Genomic DNA, 17566 nt, shown 5'->3' on the forward strand with positions numbered 1-17566 from the left:
TTTGCACAGTTCCCACAGTCATGCTTTGGGCTTTTTTGTTTTTTTTTTACCACTCCTAAAAACTCCTTCTAATGAGATTGGATCTGTATCCAGAAACAGTAAACAAACATTTCCTGACAGAAATTTAAAAACTTGGAGTTTTCCTTTCCTGTCTAAACAATGCAAAAAAAAAAAAAAAAAAAAAAACAGAAGCAGAAAAGCCTTAAAGAAAACACTTATCAATTGGGCTGCACTAGTGTTTTCTAGCTTAATTTAACGAATTATTGTTAAACTTTACTTTTAGTCATTTTCTAGCACTGTGACAACACTGCCACCACGTGGTCTCCATGGAAAATGCAATAAAGAATAAACTAAAAACCTGCTTTTAAAGGTTTGGGAGGGTTAGTGTTACTGAAGTGATGTCAACTTTATGTTTGAGTGAAAGATCTTCTACAGACTACCTGTTGGTTCTGAAAAGCTCAAAACCAAAAGGAAATTTAAAATTTAAAAGAATAAACCAAAAAGACTCACTCATATTGGAAGAGTAACAGATGCATTCAATCCATTCAATGTATTGGACCAATTCCAAAAAGAAAAATGAACATATTACTAATTACATAAATGAAATTTTAATTTTACTGAAATATACTTCCATTAAAAGAATACCTAAAGATAGGGAAAAGATAAAGAAAAAGATGCTGCTGAAAACAGTGGAGGTTTCTTTTGAATGCAGTGCAAAGGCTAAAGAAACTTTTTCAGATTTTTGCATAGCTTTAATCAATCTCTTGAGAGGAACAAGAGCTCAGCACTGACAAATCTCTTTAGGTTCTTTGCTTTTTGAGACTTTAAACTCAAGAACCAAAGGAAAACATGAAAAGGCTCAACAGCTTTGATATTCCGCCTCAGGCCACGCCATCATCTCCCAATAAACCACACAGATTTTCAACTTCGGTTCCTTTATCTAACCGCCAATAAAAAATAATAATAAAAAAAGACCACTTAATAATTGATTTAAAGTGAAAATCAAAGTTAGGTGCAATAGTGAGTGTGGCAAACATCCTCATGCAGGATGTGAGTGAGCAGCTGAGGTCTGTTTCATTATTTTAAATTTTAAAGGTTAAAAATAGAAGAATCTATTTTGAATCTTACATCTATTCTATTGCTGAACAAAAGAGATGATTTTGTGAGAATATAACTGCAGCCCAACAATAGGTCCACAAACGCACAGGTTGGTTCTCAACCTTTATAAATTTTGTAACCAAGGCAAATACCGGCCCCATGTGTGAAATGCAGCCCTCGTTGAAATTTCCCCCGTCCGCAGGCTTCATAAAATAAATTGCATGCAGCCTCCGGCATTTCCGAAAAACTAGCTGCATGATTTCGTGACGTTGGTTGGCTAAATTACATCATAAGCCGTTGTAAACCTGTGGCAACATTGCCATGTGACCCTTCTGTGACGCTTTCATGCTTATTTCTAAATTGTCAACTGTAAATAAAAAAGAAAAGTTGACAGTGAGGGCCACTGCTTTCAGGAAGAACTGAATTTGTCATATTTTTTCAGTGAAATATGAAACAACCAGGTTTGCCTAATATGCCAAGGGACAGACTGTCCTCAAGGAGTTTAATAGCAAAAGGCAGACGAGACATGTTAAGCTAACTGGGAGGGGAACTGTGTGAAAAATCAACAGTATTTGTGATAAAAACAAATGTAGATGTGTTTGTTTTCTATGTGAAAGAATAATAAACATGCCATGGTAATAAAATGTTCATTATAAATTTCATTTGCTGTTAAAACTAAAAATAGTTCAAAGAATGTCAGGTCAAATTGTGGCCCTGAAACAATTTCACCTCACCAAATATGCCCTCTTTGCAAAAGTTTGGGCACCACTAATGTAACCTTTCAAGCCAAGTAAACAGAAAATCCCAAAACATCCATAAGCAACTTTGATTCACAAGTAGCTTATCTTGAAATGTTTCAAAAATAAATAAAAAGATATGACTAAAATGATCAAATACAAACTTCCAAAAGTGTAATCCAGTTTAAAGGTCCCAAAAACAAGACTTGCTTTAATGATCACAACTGCAACTAATCTACAAAAGTTGGAAGATTCTATCTATACTTTCCTTTATGTACTAAATCATCCATCCGTCCAGAACGGCGGGAGTTAACCCAGCTGGAAGAAAGTGGGGTACACCATGAACAGGTCGCCAGTCGGTCGCAGCACCATACAGGCACACACACACACACACACCTGGACAAACCAATTCACCAGTGAAGCATGGTTCTGGACTCTGACATTTACTTTCCAACAGATGTTATACATTTTAGTTTATTTCTAAAGCAGCTGCTGAGAAATTTCTAATCAAGTTAATATTTCAGTGGACGGATCTTTGGCTACAAAAGAGAGCAGTCATTTGTCTCAATGTCATTCAAACACAAAGTTAGAACATTTGTGTTACTGTTTTTAGCCACTGTACAGCAATCTGCCATATCTACACGAGACCACTTTGCCAAAATAACCGTTTTTTCTGAGTATTATAGTTTGAGAAATGCTAAAGGCCATGGCAGCAAAGCCAAAAATCAGCATTTGTCGTGTCCTTGGTAAAGATGGTGAATCATAACCTTCATGGTTAAGCAAATGAGTTCTTCTGCCGAACAGCATTTCCTGTTCATCGGATTACAGTCCTGAACATATTCAAACTTCAAGTCAACAAAGGATTACATCTGTTAAGGAAACAAACTTCCCAGAATCCACTTTTATATGAACGGAGCGGAGCCAACAGATCTTTGCAGCAGAGGTTTTAGGGCATAAACACAAACTAAAGAGAAAACTAGGATGAGACAGACTGAAAAAGATATAAGGGAAAACTGCATCTGCTCAGATGAAGAGGGCAAACAAGGACCCCCCAAGTCTTTTCTCAGACAGTTGAAACTGCTTGTTAGAAAAGAACAGTATGAGCTCATGACATTTCAAAATCCACTTCCTGCTGGAGCACATTTTGAAAGCCGGGGCTACATGCAGCACCAGTGACAAGCTATCTACCAATTAGGACTGTTTGTTGGAGGATGCCTGAGCCTGGATTTCAGAACCGATGAAAGTGGGTCAGAGCAGCAGCACATAAAGACTGCACAACTAACAAGTAAGACAGAGGCAGCATTAAGTTGCTGAACTTCAAATTTTACTCTGGTAAGGGTGAGCCTGTCATTAACAGTCACTTTGATGCTGAAACTTGCATTTCAGAGCAGGTGCCTCATAACAGATGAGTTCAGACCGCTGGTATTACTGTTAAAGTTCATTAACAAGTTTCCCTTCAGGCAAACAGGTTCAAAGCCACATCAGCTCGACACTTTTAGACATTCCTGTTAAGAAGTGAGCAGCAGCTAGCATGCTCTGCAGGATTTTCACTTTCTTTTCCCATATCACACACTCCAAACTTGGCTCTCTGTTCTTACGTGGCTGCAGCTTGTGAGGCTGCAGAGCAGAGCAGAGCGGTGCTTAATGATGCCGACCTGATCTCTGCAGGAACACGTCTGTGGAGGGCAGCGCTGACCGACAGGACATCAGGGTTATGATGCAGGAAGCCCTTCACCAAATTGCTGGTTTGCAGCGGCTTCGAGTCAGGCTGCAGCCAACGCCTCCGAGCAATGAGAAATGTTCAACAAACCAGTGCTCTGCTCAGTCCAAACTGAACATCAACAGCTAGATTAGTTCTCATTAAATATAGAATTGCATTGGACCATTTTCACATGTGCAGACGGAAAGATGAGAATGCCAGTACTGGTGAAGGAGAGATTAAATCCAGAGCTTCACCGCAGCAGTTTGGGGTGAATTAAGGTCTGAGGTACAACAACATGAAACAGTTGAGGCAGCATGTTCTTGCTCCCATGACTTTTGTTCAGCTAAAACAAGAGCAGAAAGCAGATAGATCTTGAAAAATAACCCTTATGATTTTTTATTAATTCACAAGTTTTATTATACAAAGCAATAAATCACCATTTATTACTTTGATTTTTTGAGGGGAAAAAAGTTCATAAATGAATAAATAAATAACTTGATGCATGCATGGAATCAATATTTGATTTCCTCAGGAAAGACCCGTATCATTCAATTAATTGATTTTTTTACAACCCAGATCTGACTGCACATGTGCAGAAAAAGCTGAGCACAGTCTTTCCCATTACACTGCAAAAACTGAATCTATAGGAAGTAAAAAGACCTTTCATTCAAGAAAAAATGTCTCATTTTCAGTTTTGCAAAAAATATAATCTCATCAAGAAAGTTTTTAATGGCAAAATAATTTTTGTTTGAGAAAACTAAAAACATGTCTCTGTGACTGGAAATTTTTTTCTTTAAAAAAAAACAACACATTATTCTTACACAATTGGCTTTTTGTTTTGCTATTTCAAAGAATTCAGCTCAGAAAGTGGCTGTTTTTGCAGTGCAGACTTTATGTAAAAGATGTCTTATGCTATTTTTTTTCCATTAGTTATTGTGACTCAGTGACCAGCCATTAAAAAACATTTTCTTGCAACATTTAAGATTCACCCTTCCAGCTAAGGGCTATGAACTGGCAGCGAACATACAGAGGATCTGAACTCACACTCATTTGGGATGCATGGGCTCAAATATAACTCGTTTATTAGCCTGAACTCCATTCAAACAGCTTCTGCTCTATAGCAGAATGCATAAAACTAGCTGTTGCTTACAGAAGAAAAAATAAGAGATAAAACTGAAGTCAGATAAAAAGCTTCCATTCAAAGGGTCAATCTCATCCATAAAAAAAAACAGTGCACACTGTCACTCCCATCACTGAACTGTACGAGCTGCATGTTAATGAGAAGAACCCCAGGAGAATCAGCTATTTTTCCTCACCAGAGGAGCTCCTGCACCAACCGCTGATGCATATTTATACCAACTGCGCACAGAAGACTGTCAGGGAAGGGGAGCTCACATTCTGATTGAATAGTATAAAAGTTCAGATCATCCTGAGATGAAGGGATCAGCATTGTTCTAGCACTTCAACTTGGTTCCAGCGAAACAGAACATTTTAAGAAATGGCCAGACACCGCGTGAAATATTCATCAAAAGAGAATGCAAGGCTTTGTAAAATCCTCCATGGCTAAAATTGAAAATAGTTGTTCTTTCTTTAACAAATAGTTAAGCTTATGTTGTCCTTGAAGGAACAGGGCAACCAAAAATAACAGTAATATCTCTTTAGCTGCAGAATTTTATATTTTCAGTACCTAAATGCCAATCTACTTCAAAGAATCCAGAGAAATCTACACAAGGGATGAAGCTGATGGATTATTATTGCCTGTCTGTCATCTTTTCCCCTTCAGGCAGCAATCCTTTAAAAATCGACCTAGTTCTGTTTTAGAAATCACACAGTGTTCTCAGGATCTCGTCTGAAAGCCCCAGTCATTGAGTGCAGTTAATAGTTGTATCCACAAATGTAGTTAAATCTCCAGCATACAGAGTAAAAATTCAAAAAAAAATCTTGGAGAAACTGTTGCTTTCTTTGAGCTGAAGTAGAAAACTCTCAGTGCGGCAAGAAAACCTTTTAACTCTTTTAAAGTCTGTGGATTTGAGGCCCTTTCTACATCTTTCATCCCAAAAGCAAAACAAGACATCATCGTGCAACTTTTTTCTCATAACTTTAAAAGTCAGAAAATGTGATGTTTCTGGAGTTCAGTGTGCATCAGTCAAATTATTATTGTTAATTATTATTGTTGAAGATAATCAGAGTTCCGTTCACTAAACTCTATGTCTTTACAGAATTTTTTATTTTTTTATTTCAACTGTGTAAAGCACATTTCAAAATAAAAGGCCTCTGCAGCAACATCTGGACGCAAAAGTGACCTGTATTAAGCCCAAAGCTGTCATCTGCAGAAAAACAGATGAATTAGAGTTGATCTGGAAAAGCAGTTTGACAGTGCAGACTTCAGGTATGCTGTGGTTGATTGAGTGAATGAGAGTCAGGTGTGCCGCATCCAGGAAGTGTGGTTAGAACTGGAGATGGCTCCCGCTGGTGACGGAGACGGAGTTCTGACTTCTGACAAGTGTTCCCAGTAGTCTTATAACACTTGTGCTATCTTAGATGACCCCACCCATTGACATGTTCTTCCTACCATGACAAAGGTGGATAAAGGTGGAAAGATTTCATGTAATCCATGGACACCAGTGAAGATCACAAATATTGAAGAAAAAGGTTCAGAGCAATGTCTAGTGGGTCTAGATGACCCAACTCCCAACGTTAAAGTGCCCAGGATAGCACAAGGGTTAATCATGATTATAAAAAAAAAACTGTCATTTTTCTAGGACATAGAATATGCAGAGTAATTCATTGGAAATTCACCTCTGAGTTGTGGGCGGGACTGTAAGCATGGAGTAATCCAGCCCCTACTTCCCGTCTGCACTCTGCTGCTAGTTTACAGCTCCTCACACACCCAAAGTAACATTCCTGTGCAACAAAAAAGGTGAGCAATAAAAGCTTAACATTAATGTTGTCCAGCCGTACAATTTTTAACCCAGATACTAGCTCAGACGAGAAAAACAAATAGTCCTGTACATGGATCTGGTCGTCTACAACTGAATGCATCAGAAAGGAGTGCAGCAGGGAGCTTGTAGCCTTCTGATTGTCGCATCTTTGTCACAGCTACAAACTTTCAAACGCCATTTTTGATCTACTCCTGATTCACAGCAATATGAATACTAAAAATGTAGAATTTTCTTTATAGCCAAAGAGCATGCCACCAGAAAATGTTACAAACACCAAAAACATTAATTTAAAAGGAATGGATCCTGAAACTCCTTAATTAAACAATATTATCACCGCTGACTGCTCCTATAACTTTTCTTTTTAATCCTAATATTAGCTTTTTGTACTAATTTGAACAAAAGCACATTATTGGGCTAAGGTTGAAGTGTTTGATTCAGGTAATCTGAATTCTGCGCGCTCAGTAAAAGCCTTTTATTAGCATCTCAAATTCCCTGGTTTAAAGCAGACACATTTGTCAGAGCTGCTCTGTGCACTCGGAGCTGCTGAGAGAGGGACTCTAGTATGAACAACAGCAGGTTTCAGAGGCGTTTCCAGCTCATTTTGGTGAGTGTTTGGCTGCAGTGGGCGCGTTTCTCAGGTGTCTATTTGTGTACACATATTTTTGTTTTCTATAGTGCAAGTCAGAGTGGAAAAAACAAACCTCCAAAGGATCTTTCAAAAAGTTTTGATTGTGGTTTTCAAAGATGCGCAGACAAAAAATCTAAACTTGTGCACCTAAGGAGCAACTTTCACTGCTGTTTTTGCTTCTGCGTGGTTTCTGCATCACAAAGGCATGTGTTTGCTGACTACTGAAATGCACCAAGGTACTCACTACTTTAGGCTTCGGTTCCTGTTGTCGCAGCTTCATTTTTGCAAATGCTGTTTTTGTTGTAGTTTATTCCTCATTTCTGTCACCATCCACCAGAAGCCAATGCCAAAGAAACAGACAGAAAAAGGCAAGGCATGCAGATCCAAAACAGTTAGCAGCCACACACAGTCCATATTTCCTAGATTCCTCCGGGGAAATATGTATGTCAAGCTGGCAATTTATTCTCTAGAAAGTTATGCTGAATTTCAAAGAATGTGACAGACAATTGCATGGTCTTTAAATGGAAGCAACAATAAAATTTAATGATGTAACGTGCAGACAAATGTGGACTACAGTATTGCAATTCAATCCGTCTGGTTCAGATATTGGATTCAGAAAATGATGAAGATATAATCCAAAAAGCATGAGATGAGTTTTGAGGACAAAAACTTAAATGATTATTTCATAAACTTAAACATGAAAAAACTGTAAACCAAGTGTGAAACAAAAAGTGTAACAGATGACTTTGAAGTGTAATATTATGTTCCTTCCTCACTCTAAACAACCCCAAAGCGGTGTTTTTGTTCCATTCACACATTTCTGAGTATTCCTCCAAAAATCCTAAGAAATCTGTCGTTTTTTTCTGATTCTACTATTTGAAGATCATCATTAAATAAAAGGGATCTTTGATCTCATTATCACTGCTTTTTACATTCTCTAGATGTGTCTAGTGTGAAATAAAAAAAAAAACTACTCAAAAGTTTTTTTTTCCATTTAATAATTTGACTTATAACTCTGAAGACTCACTATTTACTTTTACACTGCAGCAATTTGCCTTCTGAGATTAATAAATCTCTTTTATTAATATCAACCTATAGTTGCAGTTTCGGTATCGCTCTTGGTGCTGCCCAACATTTGAAGTGCCCTTGGGCAAGGCACTGTACCCTTCATTGCTCACAGTGGCAGGGTTGCATAACAGCGAAGTTCTGAATGAATGTGTGTGTGAGTGGATAAAAAAAAAGGGGAAATTTTTAATCAGGATTTTTAAAAGGGTGAACACGATAAGCTCACTCTTTAAACTATGAAAATTTTAAATGCATTTTTTAAAACACTCTAATCAGTCAAGGATAGTACAGCTTTTCTAATCTCTAATACACACACACACACACACATATATGTATATATATATATATATATATATATATATATATATATATATATATATATATATATACACACACACATATATATGTGTGTGTGTGTGTGTGTGTGTGTGTGTGTGTGTGTGTGTGTGGAGCTACTGAAATACTGGAAAAGTTTGTCGACTGATAGTTTTCCCCCTGGGTGTCCTCCTCCTGGGCGGGGACTGCTGGCCCCTGCCTTGCTCTCTCCTGGAACAATCGTTGGCCGGTGGGTGGCTGCCTGGAGCGCGGGGCGGGTCTCCCTTGGGGGTCCTGACTCGTACCTGGGGTTGGGGGGATGCCTGGAACTCCTGGGTGGTGATGAGGTGCTCGTATGGGGCTGTGGGCGCTCTTCTGGGGCGGGGTCCCGCGTTGGGCCCTCCTAGCGTGGCAGGGGGGGGTGCTCCCCTGGTTGGGCTGGAGCTTGCACTCTCTGCCCCCCCCATGCCTCCCTTCTCTCTGGCTTTAGGGGCCCCCGTGGCGGTCTTGCTGACCCTGGACTGGGTGGAGGATGTGATCGCCCGGGGGGCAGTTGTTCTCTATCTGCTACCGTGCAGGTGTTGGGGGGTTCTGGCTGCCGCTGCTGCTGCGGCGGGGTCTTGGTGTGGGGATGGCTGGGCACTCTCCCTCCTTCTTTTCACATCCATTCCATTTTTAATTTTAGAAGAACATAAACACTCAGTTGAGCACAGGTGTTAGCTCACCTTTACACAAATAGTTCGCGTGATTGAATGAAATGTTTCACACTAGTTGGTTTGAATGCATAAGTATCACCCCCAGATTTCTCTAGCTTGAAGAAATATTGTTAGACACAGACTCCAATTTCTGAGCCACACCAATTCGGGCCTCAACTGAACCAAAAATAATTACATCAGTTTTGCCCATATTCAACTGCAGAAAATTTTGGGCCAGGCGTATGAGCTCTTCAAGCCTTCAAGCCTCCAGGTTTTAATATCAGCAATGCAGCTATTGAGATTCTTTAAAAGACCATGGTTACCAGGTTTAAAGGATAGGTAAAGTTGAGTATCATCAGCATAAAATATTATATGTTGGCATTTTTGGAACCCAGGTATGTTTGTAGCATTTGGGTGTGTGTGTGTGTGTGTGTGTGTGTGTGTGTGTGTGTGGACAGGCCCCGCCCGCCCCTTTTGGATTTATATTACTCATTGACCTGACTGTAATGAATGTAAACATCTAGCAACTTGTTGCCTTATGCCGCTTCATGGTTCTACTCCCCTCCTCTTGAATCACCCTCCTAACCCCCTCTCCTTCCCTTCTTTTCTTTTCCGTCTGGTCCAACAAAAGACTGTTACAGATATGAGGAAGATGAATAAAGTTTAGCCTAAATTACAAAAGGGGTTTATTTAAATATACACCTAGTGTGTCAAACATTTCATAGCTCCTATTGTAACAGTAAAATATGTCCAATAGGCTTTCAGCTCTTATCTGTCTGCTCAGGACAAGTTGAAGAAAAAAAACAACCAAGTGTGGTAGTTGTACTTTTGGCACATACTGTATATAGTGATTTTAGTAATGCAGGAAAGATGGTAATCACAACACAACTAAATAATGACGTTTTGAGCCCAGTGCAAACCAAAAAAGCAACTGACCTCATCCAACAGCCAGTCAGTCACTAGACACAGATCAATCATCTCAACACAACGATCCTTGTTTACTTCAAGATGCTAACATTTGTAATACTAAAGTCAATGAACCACTGCCAATCCAAACTTTTGCATGTAAATCCAGGAGGATCATATCAAGATGCAGCTTTAAAGGTGGATGAACTGACCTTTGGAATTCAGCCTTAGATCAGTTCACAGGCATCAACTCCTAATACGTGGAGCAGGCAAAACTGGTGGTCATGGTAACAGAAAATCTCCAGCAGGCCTCAGCACTGATGCTACTTTTCTAATGTTGCGTTTGCTATGCTGCACACAGATGCCTTGTGCATTCAACCTCTGATCGGCCGGAGTTTAGCTTCTCTGCCTTCTTTAAACTGTTTGATCAGATCACAGGGGGCAAAAACTGAGCTCACCGCCTGAACCACTGGGGTTTTAGGACTGAAACACCTGTTTACAGACTGTTAGCAGACCTTCCCTCAAAGTGTGCTGATGAATATGAGGAAAAACACACAAGAGCCGCCATAAGCTGTTGCCCAGTCATATCCACTAAGGTGCCCAGATCTCTGGAGGAGTTTAGCTGGTGGGGAGCATTGTAAATTTTCTATAGGCACAGTAATCACACGTTTTCTTTTGATATTTTTAATCTTAAATGTAAAGACATGAAAAGGAGAATTCACCAAACATCACCGAGAAATCAAATTGTGAAGAACTGTCTGGATGAGGAACAGTCTGTAGCATCACTTTTTACTGAATAATCTGACCAGGGACTGTTTTGGTATCATGAACTTTTTTCAATTTTCCCTCTTTTTAATTTTTATTTCAAACACAAAATGAAAATAAAAACAGAGTTGAAAATAGCCAGATAAAACAAGATAGTGTGCTTGAAAAGGAATGGATAGAAGAGAAGTCTTGTATGATCCCACCCCTTTTTACAACACCTTACGTTGAGCATATTTCTATTTACAGTTAATTTATTTCTATTTACAGTTAATTTAACTTGACAAACCGTGTTACTGTCCAGAGAAATATTGCGCTGGATAATTTTCTAGATGTGCTTGCTTGGGTTTATCAACTTGAAGGTAATCTGGATCCGACAAGTAAATCCAAGTGGTTTGCTTGTTGCTGCCGTGCAGCATTGGACATTAAAAACAACAAAATAGAGAGCCGATACGAGCTGGTTTGCTTGTTGCTGCGGTGCTTGCCTGCATGATGCTGAACTAGATTCATCACTGTTTGTGCATTCTGTGCTCACTTGCTTTTAGCCAAATTCTATTGTCCATTTTTTTAAGCAATTTTATTGCACAAAAATACCAAGTGCAACACTGCCTTCCTGGGATGCTCTGGGCCCAGTCTGCCCTATGAGGTGCCAGGCCTGAAGGCCCTAAAAGTTTTAAAATAATCTCTTTTGGTCTATTTTAAACATGTTAAAACTAAGAACAAGCTTCATGATCAGCTGTTTTTTTTTCCACCATGAGCAGACAAGTGTAACCACAACTTGTGTTTTTGTCGCCTGTTTTTCTTAGTTTGAAGCTCTCTCAGAACTTCCTCATCAGTCCGCTCAGCACAACTGCATAACAAAGTGAAGGTGGAAAAAGGAGAATAAAAGACAGATATCAGAGAGAATACTAACCCGCCATCTGTCCGTACTAGTCTCACCACATTGTTAGCAGCCTGTCAGAATCTAATGAAGCAGAAAACCCTGTGATGGACCATCTACCGTGCGTCGGGGAACCTCCTGCCAGTCAAACGGAGCGTGTTGATTTCTTGTCGATGACTTGGACAGCTGATTCTTAGAGCCAACAGCTCCATAAGTAAAGCCGTGTGTGTGTATCGATCAACGGCTAAACGAAGATGCAAGCGGTTTCTGCAAACTAAAATCTACCAATTTACAAACCAATTTACAAAACATTCTGATAAAACTAACTGGACTTTGCTGAATGATTAAATATCTTTAACAAAAAATAAAATAAATAAATAACCATCCAGCGGATTTATCCAGTTGTGTAGATGCTGCTAACAGGATTATATTGACCTATGGACAGTCTCAAAGAGCTGAAATTGTTAGATCCAATACAAGTGGAACAGATTAGGTTTGCATTGACCCTTGAAGAAACGATCTTCAGTATCGAAGAAAATCCCTGTCGAGTCATTTGGATCATTAGCATTAAGAGAACTAAGGATTTATAAAACAGTGTGAAGGATAGAAAATTAGGGAAACTGCGCTGTAGGCAGAACTTCCTCAAAAAAGCGAAAAAGGAAGATTCTTTCAGTCTTGGAAAAAAACGACTATTCCTTCTGACATGAGTTTCAGCAGTGACAGTTATTCAGTCAAAGATATACTTCTGAGACCTTCTCTTCCTAAATTATATTACTGCTAAAGTCAATAGCCGACAACCCTGAAGTCTACTAAGAAATAAAAATGCCGCTCATAAACCAGAACCTTGACCCTCCCTGACTGAGCAGCGCAGCACAGAAGAGAGAACAACAGTATTAGGATTTACAGGCCTCCGGAGAGCCACTCTGTGACCCACGCCGCCGACAGCATCAGGGCACACAGCCCCAACATCACCATGGTCCAGTGGAGCAGCACAGTGACTGCTGGACCCAAAGGGAACCGCCACCGAGGCTTAGCTTGCAGCATTTTGTGCAAACACAGTGATAAGACAACTCTTGTTTTATATACACAGCACTTTGGCCAATACAACTTAGTGTTGAGTAAGCCAAAAATTGTCGTTAAATTAAAAGGCATCATAAAATATTTAAAATCTACACTGTATTTTTTTAAGGAGGACTTGCTGTGGATACGTGGCCTCAGTCCTGAGCACACCACATTTATATTAGCCTGTGGAGAGGAAGGACATTTATTTCTGGCTGGAAATGGACCAACTTGTTAAAAAATATGCCGTCAGATTTTAACAGTAACTCCTTCTCTTCAGCATTAATACAGGGTTTCAGATGAAGCCACTTCTCAATTTTCTGTGTAGAAGTCTTTGAATGCCGCTGAAAGCAAAACATCCCACTTGAACTTCCATTTGCATATCTGTTAGATTTGTCTCTCCTGGTGCACTGTGGCCCATTAAAATGGGATCCCACTGAGTTGTCATGAAGCATTTTTATAAGAAAACACAGTTCCTGTGATTTTCCACATGTCTGTGTAGCTTATTCTCAGTTTCCACTCAGTGATTTTTATAAAGTGGACAAATAAAGTCTAAAAAAAATGCCATCAAAGCACAGTCTGTTAGCTTTATCTTTGTTATGACATGAAGTTCAGAGGGCACACGCTGTGCTCTAGCAGAACAAGAGGTCGCATAATTTTATGAGGTACTAATTATAGACAAGAATGGACTCTTCCCCCTCAACTTTGCATCTCTGCTTTTCCTAATCCACTTCCAAGGTGGAGCAAAGGGAACATTTTGGGATGCTGGGTTGAAAGTGAGACGTGAGAGCGGAGAATTTTCCTCTTATCTAGGTCTGCTTCAAAATCCTGAGGGCTCATTATATTTGATATTTTCAGATCTGCTGCAGATCCAGACAAAGTGACAGGGTCTTGTTATATAAGATTCTTTAAGTGGAGAGTGACTCTAGACACTCCTACTCACAGGAAAAGCATTTTGAATGTCTCATGTAAATGCAGACGATCAGCAGAACCAAGTTTTTGTTTTTTTAAATGTTGCACACTAGTGAATAATGATCATTCAGGCGTACATGAGTTCATTAAAATGTCTTTAATTCTTTTTTATTTCAGCCTCTGCTCGGACTTCACAACTTTTGCCATGATGTTTTTTTTTTTTTGTACTTTGCTCCATCTGACCTCCCCTAGCGTCCACACCCAACGCATGTCATTTTAGGACCCCCTTAGCTGTCCATATTGCCTGAGCGTCAATATCCCTGTGCCTCCCTTACTGTCTTAAATGGCATTAGGTCACATAAGTCACATTTGATCCCCCACAACTGACTCCAAGTGTATCACTAAGAGTAAAATAAATCATCACACTAGTGCACCACTATTTAAGAAAGTTATTTTTTTCCATACATTTTTCCATGTACCCAACATGCAAGAGAAACCTTATTTCTCCAGCAAAAGCTGCACTTCTTCTATTTCTTTTAGCCTTTTAACAGCAAATCATCCGACTCCATCCAACCCTCTCCTCTGCATCCTCCTCCCTAACATTAACAACCCTCCTCCACTGCATCAATGAACCTCCTCTTTGCTCTTCTTCTACGCCTATTTCCTGCTCCACAGGCTTATTTACAAGTTTTAATACTGTACATGCATCCACACCGGAACTATCCTCAACCTCCCATGTTCTTACATGGTGGTTTTTACTTCCACGTTTTCTCAAAAGACTTGTGTTTTATTCTCATGGATTCTTATTCACTTATTGTGTCTAAAAAATATTTTTTGAACATAAAATGCTGTTAAAATCTTCTTCTCTGTCACTTTTGAGTGCGGCTAATGTCTTTGCATAAGTGTTATACTGTTATAAGAAAACATTTATTTTAAAAATTAATCTGCACTTTAAAACTTTGCTTCAAGGGAATAAAATATTAACCAAATAAGTGGTGATAAACTAAACCTTGTGGTTTTATAAAGGCATTGTAAAGATTCATAATATACTTACAATGTTTTTATGCTGTTTTTACAGGAATTATCTAAAAAGGTTGAAAGCTGTTTCTAAATTTCAATCATATTGTTTTTAGTCAGTTATTTAAAACATTTAGCAATGAAATTGAGAAAAAAAAACTTATTTAGAAATATTTTCTTTTAGGTGTGTGGAGGGACTTTATTTGGGATATAAAATAAAATTCTTAATTGTAATTTATTACTTTCAGCTTCATTTACAGCAAAGATGCAGATCTGTTATGATAAAACTCTCCTGGTAAACTAAGTCATTTACTTACACACATCCACCCACACTAGTCGGTTTATTTGTGTGAATGCATATGAGCTCTTCAAGCCTACTTTCTACATTTTAGGAACATTCTGACCATGCTCTTTGCTCTCAGCTCCGTGCTGCTCCGTCTCTACTTCCTATCCGAACATGAAACCGGAGAGGCACAGAGCAGGTTGGCAGCACTCATTTACTGAAAATCCTCTCAGCATTCTGTCTGTCGGAAGCAGAATATTAATCAGGACCCTGCAGCCTCATAACTATGATGCACTCCAACCAACAGAGCTAAACTCGCTGATACATTCAAAGTGCATTGTTCCTAAAAGGGTCCTCCTGTGCAAACAAGAGGTGAAGAATCTCTGCACAGACAGCAATCCGCTGCACGCGAATCTGCTCAATTAACTCCAGGATGATAAATCCGAACATAAAATGTGCTGCAGCCAATGCCGCATCATTGATAAAAGAGAACTGAGCAGCAAATGTTTCCTGGACAAAAAGAAAGGGGGAAAAAGGGCTGGATTGTCTTCACCGGGGTATTTTGTCTCAGGCTGGTGTAAGTGATTCAAAAACACAGAATATTAAAGTTAACGTGACAAAGTGAAATGTCTGGATGCAAAACTGAAGCCAACTCTGTATTCCTTAATCTCTACTAATCATCTTTCATAACAGTGAGTGAAGAAAATCTTTGCATTAAAGGTATTGACCAAGTTCCTGCAGCATATCTCCAGAGAAGAAAAATCAGGCCGGAGGAATTTTAGACAAAACAATGATTTTGACTATATGTAACTTACAAGGCTGTGTGTATGCAGCAAGAATGACTGCCGGAAGGAGCCAAAAATACCTGCTAAGCCTCTACCAAACTATAAATCAAGAATTACACTTCAAACCGAGCCATGGAGGACTTTGTTGGACCTTTTCTGGCAACAAGCAACAATTTTACCAAGTCTAAAACCCTGATAGCAGCAGGGTTACTCAAAATGTAACACTTACAATACAACACACTTATAAATATTCATCATTTTATCATAAAACATTCAGGGATTTAAAAAAAGCTAATAACTAAGTGCTGTAATCCTAACATTTCAATTTTTTTTCTGGGAAGCAACATAACCTATGCCTATAAGACCCTGTTTGGGTTCTATTTTTACAGATTAATGCTTGTTGCATCACCTGAGTGAAAACATCGGCACATATGGGATCAAGGAGACATGCTGAAGGTAGAGATGAGTGACACTGACATGCAGAACGTGCATCCGCTTCGTGATAAATCAAGAGGACGAAGCGGGAGTAACTCACTAGCTTGCATGAGCTGTCCCTGCCGTCCAAACACCTGAGAGAAGGTGGCATGACTGGAGGTGAGAGTGTCCTCCATGGCTGTCCCGCAGGCTGAAAAGAAAGAAAGAGAGAAGGAGTGTGTGTGTATGTGTGTGTGTGATGAGAGGAGATCAGGAACACTGCACCACAGTGAAGAAAATAAGAGAGGAACAAAGGGAGAACAGGGATGCTTGCCTTCGGTCAGCTGGGATGTGATGTGAGATGACCGCTCTCCTCTGGTCCTGCTGCTGTGACTACAGCGGCGCTCTGCTCTCACTGATATAACTGCTCTCTGCACAGATCATAAGAGGGGGAGGGGGGGGCTGTCAGGATCTAAACGTGTGCGGGAGAGGGAGACACTTCTCTGAATGTGAGGCAGCGTTTCGGTGTGAAGCTGGGATGGGGAGTTATGCAGAGCAAGTAGCATGGGATCTTGAGGCGCATTTGCTATGCTGGCACTCTGATCTTGTGCCTCCCCTTCAGACTGACAGCCCTTTGCAGCTCCAGGCAGGACGGGTGGAGGGGGAGTCAGCGGAGGTAAAGGGTCGTCCTCAGCCGGTAAAAGTTGGATGCAGTCCTCACCCTAAAGTGGATGGCAGCAACTGTTGTGTGTCGCAGAGCAAGACTGCTGTTTTGGCGTTTGAGTATGCCCTCTCCCCACACACACACACACACACACACACACACATCCACACGCACTCCCTCCTCCCCTCCCCATAGTCCTCATTTGCAGGGCCTCAGCAGTAACATTTCTTTTTCTTGTGCTGCTGCACCCCCTCCCACCCAATGCAAATTGCCTCGATCCATCTTAAAGCTGAAGTTGCTGCCGGGAACAGAGTCTAGCAAACTCTAGTGCTTCATCTTTCCCAGTGCTGCTGGGGAGAGGATGAGGAAGAGGGGTGCTTGTATAAAAAGTAAAAATAAATAAATAAATAAATAAAAAGTAGGACTGGTTCAGTTTCCAGAGGCTGCACACACAAAAAAGAATTATAGAAAAATTCTGCGAAAGTTCTGGAGATGCAGTGAGGGAGACTGAAAACAAGCAGCTATGACGTTAACAATATGGAGAAACGGGATCACACGAGGACACAATGAGGTCTGGAAATACCGCCTCAGACCTTGAAAGCACAGCTGAATTGCAACTTAAGTGCAGTGGTTGGTATGAAGACGTCACATGAAGACAAAACTGACACACTTGACTCTATTTTATCACAATTGGAGTATATT

General features: G+C 39.9%; 1 protein-coding gene across 9 annotated transcripts in view; it reads right to left on the bottom strand.

Moving 5' to 3' along the window:
* LOC101157361 (kazrin) overlaps positions 1 to 16959 on the bottom strand; it is a 128350-nt gene extending 111391 nt beyond the window's left edge. For 4 of the 9 annotated variants that reach the window (XR_002290188.1, XM_020703129.2, XM_020703128.1 and 1 more), the window contains exons 1-2: positions 16535 to 16947; positions 16322 to 16411 (exon numbers count right to left, since the gene is read on the bottom strand). Coding sequence is in view for 8 of the 9 variants with exons in the window: in XM_020703129.2 (XP_020558788.1) it covers positions 16322 to 16397 (76 nt within the window). In the remaining variant the exon portion in view is untranslated. Of the gene's footprint in view, positions 1 to 16321; positions 16412 to 16534 lie in introns of all 9 variants that reach the window. The other 5 variants (XM_020703131.2, XM_023954859.1, XM_020703127.2 and 2 more) reach the window with 3 other exon arrangements.
* Between the last annotated feature and the right edge of the window lie 607 nt (positions 16960 to 17566).

Source organism: Oryzias latipes, chromosome 5, assembly GCF_002234675.1.
Source record: "Oryzias latipes chromosome 5, ASM223467v1".
Lineage (NCBI taxonomy): Eukaryota > Metazoa > Chordata > Actinopteri > Beloniformes > Adrianichthyidae > Oryzias > Oryzias latipes.